We start from the raw sequence: 14,004 nt of genomic DNA, 5'->3' as shown, positions 1-14,004 counted from the left end.
GCAAGCCCAGAATCTTCAGGCTGGCTCTAACCACTGAAATTACAAAGGCAAAGAGTAGGCATCTGGTTGGGCATAATCGGGCAAGAACTTCTGGGACAGTGGAGGAGTAAGGCGGGGAATCCTGTCCCTTCTTCACATCTCTTGGGACCAGAATAGTCAGTCAAGGTGGCAGCCCTTGTGAGCTTTACCCACCAGAAGGCAAGTTCTATGTCTGGTTTCTTCACTGATACATCCTATCACCAAGAAGAGGGCCTGCATACCAAGGGGTAAGCACTTGAAATTACTTTTAAGCCCTACAGGGAAGAGTTGTTATTGTTTCTTCTCTTTCAATTTTCTAATACAAATGTTAAAACCTTCAAAGGGAAGCTCAGAGGGGCTTCCCATTGGAAATTCCTAGATCTGATGGGTTTGTCTGTAACCTGGACAGCCAGTCCAAGTCATTACACCAAAATATGTAACCATTCAATGAATCCAAGTCAGAAAAAGGCACACTTAATTCCTAACTTCCCGGCTAACACATCAAACACGTCACCAGAAAGTGTAGAGCAACTAAACAACCCAGATCTTGCATGTGGAAAGGGAAGAATTCAAGCAAGATGTAAATATAAGTAAAGATGATAGAAAAGATTATTAGGAGATAAATATGACAGGGAAAGAGAGTACACAGCATACGCATACCAGAGGTAAGATAGCATTTAGCCTATGCCTGCCATCTTGGGTCATCTTCAACCATCTTCTCTTCCTTACAAAAGCTGGTCTTGGATCAAACAGTGAGAACTAGATGGCTTTCTGATTGCTCACCTTCTTTCTGCTGCCTCTTAGGTTGTGATGCCAAAGATTTACTGTTCTGTCTTTATCACTTCATTCTTTTGTCCTCTTTTTAAACATCCTCATTCCTTTGTAGCCCAGCCCATCATTATATTGTCTGGCAGATTTTGGTTTATCCTCTTATTTTGCCACTTGAAAGCTATATAGACCGCACCTCCCTGCCCGCTTTCCTTCTAACCCTGTATCACTTCTTCCCTATTGCTATATAAAGTCTATCTTAAAGGCCTACAAACTTTTTCTGTAAAGGGTCCAATAGTACATATTAAGGCTATGCAGTCTCTCTCAAAGCTACCCACCTCTTCCCATTTTCCTACAGAAGTAGATATAAATAGTACATAAATAAATGTGAGTGGTTTTGCATGGATGATGGTAGGTAGATTTGGTTCATAATAGCTTACCACATGTTCATGTCCCCAAAAGAAGACACCAGTTAAGAGGCTGATACAAAGAGAAAGTCCTGGTTCGAGCTGGTTTAAACTGGTAAAGCTAGCTATAGACTCACTAGCAGTAACTTCTAAGGTGGGCCAATCTCCATGGCTAGTTAGTGCAGTAACTAATCCTCCCTTCCACCTTCCATTCCAGAGTGGTGTCCCTCACAGTTCCCTATGAGCCCTCCTCCACTGTGTCTGATGGGGTAGGGGCACCGATTGCTCAGTCCTGGAACAGCAATAAATCCTCAAGGAGAGCCATGTTTCAATGGGTTAGAGCAACTGAGGCAGATGGATAATCATGAGCCACCTATCACAGTTCACTAAAGGCCCCAGTCACAGCCAGTTCATTCCCTTACTTCCAATGAGAAAGGAAAATCTATCACAGATGTCAGAACATCTTCAAACCTATCAGATCTTCCCTACACAAACAAAATATTGTTTGCCAAGGTTCCTTCTATAAGACATTAAGAAAAGGATCTAGCCAGCCAAAGTATGAATGTGGATTTCTAATTTTGAGTGAAATTGATTTATCATCACATTTTATTTATGTGCATTTCTGCCTTGGTGCAGAAATAAGTGGGTAAGGATCACATTCATTCAGAGGAGCTACTTCAGATGAAGTAGCTGTTGGATTAAATGGAAAGTACTCAGATGTAGATTTTCACAGCTCTCTCATACAAAGTTAAATATCTTTCTTAGATTTTCCTTCGTATTACCTTATTCTTCATCATTTGTTTCACAGACAAAACTATTTGATTTTGATAAGGGAGTCATCACCCATTTTATTAGGGTTTGACAATGATCAGGATCTGTTTTTTGGGCTGAGAGTGTGAGTTAAGTTGAAGAGCACCTGCCAATCAAGTGTGAGGCTCTGATTTTCAAAACTCAATTTCACACAAAAAAAAGTTTAAAAGAATATATTGATTTGGGTAAGATGATGAGAAATCATCCAGGGTTGCCTTTTCTTCAATGATTTTGTTTACTCCGTCTCTACTTGTTTTATTTCTTATTAAGTAATATAAATTTAGAGTCCTAGAAAATTCCTCATTTTTCTTTGTAAAAATTTCATTGTAAATATTGCAACCTAATTTTTAAGGTATTTTAATCATAAATCATTACAATGACAAGTTGCTTTCTATGTATATACTGGGTTTTTTTTTTTTTTTTTTTTTTTTTGGCCAGTCCTGGGCCTTGGACTCAGGGCCTGAGCACTGTCCCTGGCTTCTTCCCGCTCAAGGCTAGCACTCTGCCACTTGAGCCACAGCACCGCTTCTGGCCATTTTCTGTATATGTGGTGCTGGGGAATCGAACCTAGGGCCTCGTGTATCCGAGGCAGGCACTCTTGCCACTAGGCTCTATCCCCAGCCCTATACTGGGGTTTTGATCTTAGAGCCTCATACTTGCTTGTTTCCTTGCTCAACTGGTACTCTACCATGTGAGCCATGCCTTCAATTCTACTTTTTGCCAGTTATTTTGGAGATCGAATCTTGTGGACTTTTCTTCCCAGTCTGGCGTCAAACTACAGTCCTCCAGAGATGAGCCTTCCATATAGTTATACTTAGAGGTGTGAGAAAATTTCTTTAATAAAGTTTATTAATAACATTAATAAGTGCAATTAATAAATGTTATTAATGATAATTGGTATTATTGCTCTTGCTATCTACTATTTTAAATTTTTACAAGTATAATCCATATGGTTCATCATTTTCATACAATCTTGCAAAATAAATGAATTCTGATTTTGTTTTACTTTGCTTGTTAATATACTTAGATTGCATATGGCACATGTAAATTGAATATAAATTAAGTTGACAAATTAAAAACTTTTTCCAAATTCTCATGCTAAGTGACTTTTAAATTGGTTTATTATTTGCCACTACAGTTTAGTGAAATCAAAATTAAGTGTGACAGCAAGAGGAAGGAGACTTATACAAGGAAGAAAGAACTGGATCGATTAAAAACAAAAATAATAGAAATGAATCAAACAGTTGCTGACAGCACAGAGGTAAGAAAGGATAAACTAAGTTGTAGTAAGTCTGATCTGATCATTAAAAAAGGAATTGATTTGAATGCATCTCTACACCATTGTGGAAGAAAATGTTTGACATGTTAACATTTTCTGACTCTGTGTGTGTGTGTGTGTGTGTGTGTGTGTGTGTGTGTGTGTGTGTGCATGTGTGGGCTAATACTGGGTCTTGAACACAGCCTCATATTCTTCTTCGCACCCTACCTTTTAATTCACAATTCCACTTCTAGCTTTTTGGTGATTAATTAGAGATAAAAATCTGTTGAATTGGTTGGCTGGCTTCAAACAGTAATCCTCAGATTTCAGCCTCCTAAGAAGCCAGGATTACAGGTGTGAACCACTAGCACCCAGCTGCTTCTTCTTCTTCTTCTTCTTCTTCTTCTTCTTCTTCTTCTTCTTCTTCTTCTTCTTCTTCTTCTTCTTCTTCTTCTTCTTCTTCTTCTTCTTCCTCTTCTTCTTCCTCTTCTTCTTCCTCTTCTTCTTCTTCTTCTTCTTCTTCTTCTTCTTCTTCTTCTTCTTCTTCTTCTTCTTCTTCTTCTTCTTCTTCTTCTTCTTCTTCTTCTGCTTCTTCTTCTGCTTCTTTTTCTTCTTCTTCTTCTTCTTCTTCTTCTTCTTCTTCTTCTTCTTCTTCTTCTTCTTCTTCTTCTTCTTCTTCTTCTTCTTCTTCTGCTTCTTCTTTTTAAGAATCACAGTGCAGTTTTTTTTCTTCATGAATACAGTAGGCACAGGAAGTGTGGGATATCTTTAGTACAAACTGTATATGATAGCTCAAATACTGTGAGTTGTTGCTTTTTTAAAAATCCTCTAAAACTACATAACTATGTGTGATAATCTTACAACCTGCATTAATGTGAGGTATAATAACATTAATTTGGAAAAGAGACTATTTGTCTATTTGAATTGTAGTAGACCTCACAGTTCTGAAGTTTATTTTTTAAATCATCACATGTATTGAAAACCAGAAAAGTAATGTGTATTTGTGATGATTATCTTAATTTAAAAAATCAGAAGATTGATGCTCTAGGAGGTAACTGTAATTATGAAGAGGTTAACATCATTATGGCCTCTGTATCAATTAAAGTAGAAATACCTTCCTCACAATTAGTTGAATGAATCATTACAATATTTGTTCTATGTGTATTGAAAATCTCATCAAACCATACTCATGTTACAGTCGCATAGAACATGGCTCTGCTCACTTCAATTACAGTATATCAGTTATGATATCAAATTAGATAACACTGGTAAAGATAACATATTTCTCCCAATATCTGTTTTTAGATTGTATGTATTCATGGTACTAGGATTGAACCCAAGACCTCACACTCTACAGTTTGAACTATACCCCCAGAATTTTTGCTATTTGTTTTTCAGGTAGGGGCTCACTAACTTTGCCTTAGGTGGCATTGAACTCCAAATCCTCCTGCTCCCACCTTCTGAGTAGCTAGAATCACATGCTCATGTCACCATGTTTTCTCATTTTTACATTTCAACATAGTCAGGATGAATAAATCAGACTAGTCTTAAAAGAGAACATATAAGTGACACAAAATATAATTTTTTTGTATGCTTGAGTTGACATTGCCTAATAGATCATAAATCAAACACCCCACAAAATCTAGCACAGGGAAGTTAAGTATATATTCCTTAACTATACTCTAAGATCTGTAAGGCCAAATTAGATGGCAACTATAAACTCATCCTAGGTCCTTCTCCATCTTCTCAGTCCAGTCTGCCTGGACCCATTAGTGAAGAACGGTGTCTAAAACATGAAGTTTGACCTGGGCTCAAATCTCTGATCTTGAAATTACCCCAACTATATTAATACTTCCTGCTGCAAAGACTTTTTGTGGAGAGAAAATGTTGCCATGCCTATTATCAGGTGATAGCATAGGGCTTTGTATGTGGTAATGATTCAACATTCTGGATATGGACTCAGACCACAGGGAAGTTCAGATTTTTGTTGTTGTTTTGAGAGAGTCTCACTATCTAACACAGGCTGGCCTGTGGTTATTCTCATACTCATGATTCTACAGCCTTAGCCTCCTCAGTGCTGGGACAGGTGTGTGTGTGAACTTCCATGCTCAGCTGGTCAGATTAACCTTCACATACCACTTTTCTATTGTAAAACTCTAGCCAGGTCAAGGTGATGCAATGTTGGCAGAAGAGAATAAGTGAGTGGAATTCTAGGGCAGGCCACTTGTTCAGGCAAGAATGACTGATGCCTAGAAGTGAAATGTCAGGAGAAACAAATCTTTGACATTAACTATGAACCTGATCATTTATCAGAGACTTTTCAACATGCTGCTAACTTTTATGGAAGTTCTAGAACTTCAGGCTCCTGTTAACTCTAGTACTAGCTGTGTCCCACAAGTTTAGTCTCATAGATACTCTAGAGAAAGAAACCACCTTGAGTAGTTTTCACCCACCTATTGTGCACTCACAGGTGTTTTTCTTACCCCAGTGATGTCCATAGCTAGATGGCTTAAATAATCTGTCCATAGAGATGTGATATCTGTCTTACTTAACACTTTGTTTAAGAACAATTTACTTGAAGCTGGGAGCTGGCAATTCACATCTGTTAATCCTAGCTACTCAGGAGGCTGAGATTTGAGGACCATGGTTAAAAGCCAGCCTGGACAAGAAAGTCAATGAGACTCTTGTCTCCAATAAACTACCTTCCCCTAAAAATAAAAGCTGAATAAAATCTAATGGTAAAGCTCTAGCCATGAGCACAGGAAGCTCAAGACATCACCCAGGCCCTGAGTTCAATCAAACCCCAGGACTGGCACAAAAATAGATAATAGATAGTTAGATAGATAGATAGATAGATAGATAGATAGATAGATAGATAGATAGATAGATAGATAAAACAGTTCATTTGAGCAACCTTCCCTCACTCCTTCCTCTCATAAGATGAAATTAATTTAAGTTTGGCTTTCCTTTTCTTTAAACCACAACTGCTTATAAAAGTATCTGTTCCATGGAAGCGGTGCTGTGGCACAAGTGGTATCTATTCCATTATTAATTTTCCCCAATAATTTTCCATCTTTCAAGACCCAGTTTATTTTAATTCTTTCTCATGTTATCATCTTGATATAATTCCTTGAAGATAATTATAACAATACTAATTTACTTACTTTGGGAGGGGGTGAGTCATAGGGCTTGAACTCTGGGCCTGGGCGCTATCTCTGAGCTCTTCAGCTCAAGGCTAGCACTTTGTCACTTGAGTCACATCGCCATTTTCAGTTTTCTCATGGTTAATTGGAGATAAGAGTCTCACAGACTGTGCTGTCTGGCCTGGCTTTGAACCACAATCCTCAGATCTGAGCCTCCTCAGTAGCTAGGATTACAAGCGTGAGCCACTGACACCCCACTCTAATTTACTTACTTTTAAAAAAAAGTTAGATAAAATTTATTCTGTCTTACAAGGTTTTTAAAAATTTATCTAATAGTGTTCATATTCTCATTGCTGTATTCAGTCATCCACACCATTTAAGTTTAGGTTTTCAGATAACTTTACTACTATTTTTGACCTAATTTATTTTTATAAGAAATAATTATAAGGATTGATTTTTCCCCCACTAAAGGATAAACCCAGTGTAAATGCAGAATTAATGATTCATGAATACTTAATGAAATGGAACTGCTGTTACGAATCATTTGATGATATGTGGATGTTATACTTCTGTTGAATTTCCAATAGGCTATTAGTGATCACAATTTAGAGATAGCACGATTACAGGCAGCGATAAAAACCTGGGAAGAACAGATCAAAAATATGAAGAAAGCTTGTCTTACTCTGGAGGAAAAAATGTGAGTGTGGTATTCCTTTTTACCAAAGTAAGCCTAGTTTTCTACCATTGGTCAAACACTTGAGACAGTCACATTACAAAGACAAAAGGTATATTTTGGTTCCCAGTTTTAAAGGTGTCAGTCCATGATCATTCAGCCACATTGTTTGGTGCCTATTGCAAGGCACCAATGTGTAGCACAGAAAATCTGACACTGGGGTGATATAGCACTTTTCATGGGCATGCCATCCAAAGGCCTAATGGCTTTCCATGAGGCCTTGCCTCTTAAAGGCCCCACAATCTTCCAGTATCAAGTCTTTCATATGTAATCCTTTGGGGAATACTCAAGATCCCAAAGCAGCAATCAATATGCTACTCTCATTTAAAAAATATGTCTTTAATAATTTGAGGGAAATAATATTTTCTTATTTTACTCAGATTTGTGTGATAGCTGTGTAGAATCACCTGTTCATTTTGAAATGAGCTAGTCTTACAGATGACCAAGAGAAAAATGTTTTTTAATGAAGATGATGTCATTACTTTGGAAAATGGAAAAATTCAGAATGTGTTATTCTTACTTCATGACTCCCTACAAACAAAACTGCCCAAAGAAGCAAGTGTTATGGGGACATGTTTTGATGCTGTTAGACATTGTTCTTAATCAGAGGGGGGCCTGCAGAACCTGCTGAGAAAATACTGGCAGGCCTCAGAAGCAAGAATTGGTACATGTATATCCAAAGGCTGGCAATCTGTGCTTTGCTTCATAAAAGTGCTTTGTTCTCCTTATCTGTATCCAGTTTCCTTCTTGGGGGACACTTAGCAAAGCATGCCTCTGCCAAGTCTTGTGAGTTGACCTGTCACAGGTTTTTAATTCTGGTACTAACTAAGATTTCCTACTTGTGAAATATACACATGGAGTATAAAAAGTATTCATTTTTACATTATATATATTCATATATATATATATATATTCATATATAGGTATACCACATAGCTGGTCTTAAGCAGAATTTTTAATTTTCCACAACCTTGAAACAACTCTTCTCAATATTTTCCAGGTCATTTAATGTGACACCACCATTTACCTCTGTACCCAAACTAAAAGCCTAGGATGCATCCACTACTTCTGCTTTCCTCTGCCCTAACCCAATGCTAACCAAATGCAGAGGTTCATCTTATTGTCCTCATCCTTAATCTATTTCCAGACTACACTTAATGCCAGCTTGATCACTACAGTATTAACCTGACTACAATCATAGCCTTACCACATAGTTTGTTCTCCCTCACAGTTGTCTTTCTCCACAAAGTAACCTGATTCATTTCTCTACAAAATTTGAATATGTTTTTGTTGCTCTTCTGCTTTTAAAAAGTCTTCCCTTGAGCTCCTATCTTGTTCTTAAGACCCTACATGATCTAGTCTCTATCTATCCCTCCAGTCTTATAAAACCCTTTCCTTAAATACTGCAAGCTTACTTAGCTTTGAGCACAAGAACTCAGGGACAGTGCTCAGCCCTGAGTTCAAGCCCCACAATCAGTGTAAAAATACTGCCAGCTTTATTCTGCCTCTGTATTTATCCCCTGCTGTCTCTTTTTCCTTCTGATCTGTTCATGGTTGGTTCCTTATCACTCATCTCATCCACCAGCTGTCACTAACTGCTTGTCCAAAAGAGCATTCTTATTCTCAAGATCTTAGTTTCCTTTACCCTATGTGTTCTTTGGGAACACCTAGCACTTTCTGAAATATATTATTGATTCTTTGATTCCTTGCTTCTATTGTAACGACTCCACTAGAATGTAATTTCCATTAGAGTTGTGGACTTTGTATGCACTCTACCCCTAATACCTACAACAGATCTGGCAGAGTGTAGGTGTTCAACAATTGATTTTTGAATGAATAAATAAAGCATCAATTTACTAATTCAAAGGGGTAAAAGAAAGTTTTTCTTACTAAATATATGCTAGAAGTTTCAGATGTTATAAGTAAAGTTTTCTTTGCTGCAAAACCTGTTCTGATGTGAATCTGTTTATTTCCTTTGCTCATAGGAATTTTTTTGTAAAACACAAGGAAAAACTGGAAGGTACATCTACTAATGAAAAAGGTGAATACCTGAAAAAGATAAAAGAGGTAGGAAGACAAAGGCAATGGCTTTCAGATTATGATTATGTTTTGTTCTTAGTTAATATTTTAAAAATGTGTATAAAATGTGCAAATTTTTTTTGCCAGTCTTGGGGCTTGAAGTAAGGGCCTGGGTACTGTCCCTGAGTTATTTTTGCTCAAAGCTAGTACTCTACCTCTTGAGTCACAGTGCCCCTTGTGGCTTTTTCTGTTTATGTGGTTGCTAAGGAATCGAACCTAGGACTTCATGCATGCTAAAGAAGCACTCTTCCACTTAGCCACATTCCCAGCCAAACATGGAATTTTAAAAGTCGATTTTTAAATTGAGTAATAATTATGATTTTCCATAATAATGGATTGACATATTTTATCTTCTCCCAATGTATTTTAAATATGGGAAATAGCAAAGGCAGGGCATGTGAATAGAAATTGCCTGTGGAGTGTGGTCATTTTACATTAGCAATATCTGCCATTAATGGATATTTTTGTGTAAATTATTTTAGAGAAATTATGATCTTCCTGTTTTGTGATGCAGTTGAAGTATAGCAAACTATACTACAGTCAATAAAATTCATGCTTTTTAAAAAGTATTTTAGTCAGGTTTATCCCTAAGGAAAGTGCTGTAAACATTTCATTTTATTTTGCTTCTTTCTTCTTTGGGGTTTGCTTTCTTTCTCTTTTAATTTTTATTAATGTTTTTGTTTTTAGTTCTTTTTTTCATTTTCTAGACTTTTTCCAACTTAGTTTAAAACTATTTTATTATAATGAAGTAATTGAGTTTAAACCAAGACTTATTCACCTACCTTTGTTAGGATTATGAAAACTGGAGTAGGAGGAATATGATATATTTTTTCTTTTACCTGTACTAAGACTTGAACTCAAAGCTTGAGTGTTGTCCTATAGCTTTTTCACTCAAGGCTGAGGCTCTACCAGTTGAACCACAGCTCTACTTCTAGCTTGTTGCTGGCTAATGAGATAAAACTCTCACAGCCTTTCTTGCCTGGGCTGGCTTTGAACTTTGATCCTCCTGAGCAGCTAGGATTGTAGTTGTGAGCTACCAGCACCTGAGTAATATAATTAAAATCCAACAAAAGAGAGTTGGATAAATATTTCTGTGTTTGTAGTATATTATTGAGTGATAAGATTGCATTATAAAATAGCACTATAATATAGTCCTATTTGTTTATGTACATGCACAAATATAATACACTCCAATGATAACTGAGCTTCTTTTCATTCCTGGCATTCAAGAAGAAATGCCCTTGGTATCACACACTCATATGCACACACACACACACACACACACACACACACACACACACACAGTATACATTTTCAAATTTAACTTCCCTAGTCCTAGCATTGTAGCATCATACCTTTTGCCTCTATCCTCTATCTCTGTCTTGTGCCAAGTAAATCAGGTTATAAAAATCATCCCTTTTGCTAATTTCTAAAACAAATGTAATCATAAACATCTTGTGACCTATTGCAAACTTTGTTGGAAAGTTTAATGGTTAGGGGAAATAATCTCACGTCAGAGCACATTGTATTAGGGGGTGGGGGTGAGAGGGCAATACTAGGATTTAAACCCAGGGCCTTATTTGTGCTTGCTAAGTACATATCCTGCCTTTTAATCCAGACTTCAAGCCCTTTTTTTGCTTTAATTATCTTTTAGATAGGGTCTTATAGTTTCACTTGGGCTGATCTCAGACCCTGAACTTCTAGGCATGCTATTATGTCCATCTTACTTGTTGAGATGCAAGGGGTGGGGTGAATTTCATTATTTGAATATCTGGGATTACAGGTATGAAATACTATACTGGTCTCTCATTCATCCCTTGCTGTGTAAGATGTATGATTACCTCACTGGTACAAAGCAAAACATCTCCTTCCATCTGATGCCTGCACCCAGGCCTGAAAATCAGCAGAGATCTCCAAGGCACTTCCCTCCCAGAAGAATGACTTCCATTGCTTGAATTCTTTCCACTTTTGGTTTTGTGAACCCTCAGCTATAGTGATAGTTTTCCTTCAGAGCTAGCCCTATTCTGATTCTTTTGGCTGAAAGGAAAGCAGAAGCCAAAGTTCATTGGTTGGTCACTTTTAAACATGCCTTTTATTTTCTGAGCAAAATATATTTTTCTTTTCATTTATCCTTTTCATTGTAGGAGCTATGACAGCCTTTGGGCAATGGCTTCACATCCCTCAGCTTTCATAATCATCGAATAGTTCAGGACCTATGTGCTGACATAGTTCATTTGGTTAAAAGGACACAGCTAGAGGCATTACCCTTCCATAAGGAATCATGGATTAAACCACTTACTATTTGTACTAGAGTAGAAACTGGACTGTTGGTGGCATCCATCAGAATTCTCAGGAGTTATTGAAGACAAGTTCAAAGATGACCTTAAATTCTATTTAAAGATTAAGCTTTCACTTTTCTTCCCACCATCTCCCTTTGTCCTCTACCTCCTCCCTCCATGGCCCTTTCTACTCTCTACCTCTACACCTTCAATTTTTCAAGCTTCCACACATAAGTAAAAAAAATGCAAGATTTATATTTCTTTGTCTGGATTATTTCACTTAACATAATGTCCTCATTTATGTTGTTTCAAACAATAGGATTTCATTATTTTATAACTCTGAACAGTATTTCCTATGTGCATATAACACATTATCATTAATTACACTCATTGATAGACATTTAGGCTGATTCCAATCTTGACTCCCGTGGCAGGTGTTACAATGAACACCGGAGTGCTAGCGTGTTGGACCCAGGTAACTGCAACCATAGTCAGGACACGGGGGATGTAGAGGCAGAGGCGAGTGGACCAATGCACGTTTTATTTTAGGAGGGCCAGGGTTTATATAGGGTTAGAAATCAATTCACAACTTCAAGAGTAAAATTAATGCAGAAAGATATCCATATCAATACAAAAGTTGTGGACTATCACCTAGCTACTGTTTCCTCAATTGACTTCCCTATTTACTGTAAAAAGTTTTCCCTGGAGCAGCTGGGCAAACAAGTCTCCCCAAGGAGGCTCTATTCAGGGGAGGAGAGTCTCATGACAAAGTGGCTTCCTTTGGCCAACAAACACAGGAGACTCTTTAATGGAGATGTTTCCCCATAGACCTATTAGTTTGCTAATAAGGCATCAGCATATCTGTGCTGAGGCTAACTCCCCCACTGGTCAGAGAAATTATTCTCCCACACTAGTGCTTCTTCAACACACTGATTTCATGTCTTTTGGCTCAGTAGGAGAAGGATTAGATTAATGTTTTTCTTATTAAATATTATATTTACCTGTAAGGGTTCTGTAAATATATGTATGTATGTATATATAACTTCTGGTGAGTTTTAAATTATTAATCTTAATAACAGAAATGTATTAGTTCTTTTGCTTCTTGTCTCTGTGTGTACATATTTGTGTGTGTGAGAGAGCGAGGAGAAAGAGAGAGAGGGGAGGGAAGGAGGGAGAGAGAGAGAGAGTACACTGGTGCTGAGGCATGAATTCAGGGCCTGGGTTCTATCGCTTAGCTTTCTGCTCAAGGGTTGAGTTCTGTTACTTGAGCCACAGCTCTGCTTCTGTTCTTTTGCTGATTGATTGGAAATGAGAATTTCATGGATTTTTTTTCTGCCCTGGCTTGTTTCAAATTTGTGAGAATGAGACCTCAGCCTCCTGAGTAGCTAGGATTAAAGGCACATATCATTGGTCCTGGAATCACATATCTATATTTTTATATAACTTATTCGACAGGGTCCAACTATATAATGGACATTTTTTACATCAGAACTAAGTCACTAGACATTTACAGCATATTTTGGCATGTGACATATATTGAAAGTTGCTTGATGCCCACCTCCTCCATTGAACCATGAATAAACCTCTCAGACAATTCTATTGTTTTTTCTCTAGCTGATACCAAAAATACACAAAGTCCAAATTGAGAACAAAGATCTACGTGAGAAAATGTTTACTGTTTCCAGACAATATAAGATTTTCTTAAATGATGAGGAAAAAGTTTTTGTGCAACACCGGAAGATCTATGAAGAGTATGTTTGTATCCATGATCCCTAGTATCTCATAGCTAATGGGGTGTTTGCCTTGCTGGCCAACTGCTGGTTCTCTGCTTAAGCACATCCTACTTTCAAAGCCTACTAACAACAATGAAATGTTCTTGATCCAGTAATACATAAGCACACTTCTAATTTGTGCTTATAGTGTCAAGTAATGCTCTTTGTCATACCAAATATGTTTTTAAAAGCCAAATATATTTACCAGATTTTTGAGAGAACAATTGTGTTTTTATTTTGTGGAACTAGGCAGAGAAAGTATGAGATCTGCCTTCATTAAAGCTAGCTCAACACCTATGTTTCCTTTTTCAGAGAAGGATTTAGTTCTTGACACAGAGATTTAGAAATTATTTTCGGAAATCACTTATTTTTCAATACCTATTTGACTCCATTCAGTCATCCAGGTTCATTAATTCTATTTCCCAAACATATCTGTATTCCTTTCCAACTGCTTTTTTTCCCATCTACAATTTACTCCTTCATATCTTGGTTTTGGTTTGCCTCTCTAAAGTTTTTTCTTTTAACTTTGTCATTTATCAGCTCAACTTGTCTACTTTCTTTCTACACTACAAACTACAAACACTACAACTGATTACAAGTAAGTCCCAAACTCGTTGTTCCATAGACTGCGAACAAATCAGATAAGTCACATTGTTTTATCCCTGTACACCCAGGACCTCATACATTGCCTAGAAGGTAGTGGAGTAGCTATCTTGCAAGTATTAGATTATGTGACA

At 37.2% G+C, this 14,004-nt stretch overlaps 1 protein-coding gene across 1 annotated transcript in view; it reads left to right on the top strand.

Moving 5' to 3' along the window:
• Ccdc175 (coiled-coil domain containing 175) overlaps positions 1-14,004 on the top strand; it is a 48,787-nt gene that overhangs the window by 14,228 nt on the left and 20,555 nt on the right. The window contains exons 6-9 of the mRNA XM_048361994.1: positions 3,142-3,264; positions 6,992-7,101; positions 9,123-9,204; positions 13,110-13,246. Coding sequence (XP_048217951.1) covers positions 3,142-3,264; positions 6,992-7,101; positions 9,123-9,204; positions 13,110-13,246 — 452 coding nt within the window. The remainder of the gene's footprint in view (positions 1-3,141; positions 3,265-6,991; positions 7,102-9,122; positions 9,205-13,109; positions 13,247-14,004) is intronic.

The sequence above is a fragment of the Perognathus longimembris genome, chromosome 14 (genome assembly GCF_023159225.1).
Source record: "Perognathus longimembris pacificus isolate PPM17 chromosome 14, ASM2315922v1, whole genome shotgun sequence".
NCBI classification, from domain to species: domain Eukaryota; kingdom Metazoa; phylum Chordata; class Mammalia; order Rodentia; family Heteromyidae; genus Perognathus; species Perognathus longimembris.
This window is presented reverse-complemented; position numbering and strand designations above follow the sequence as displayed.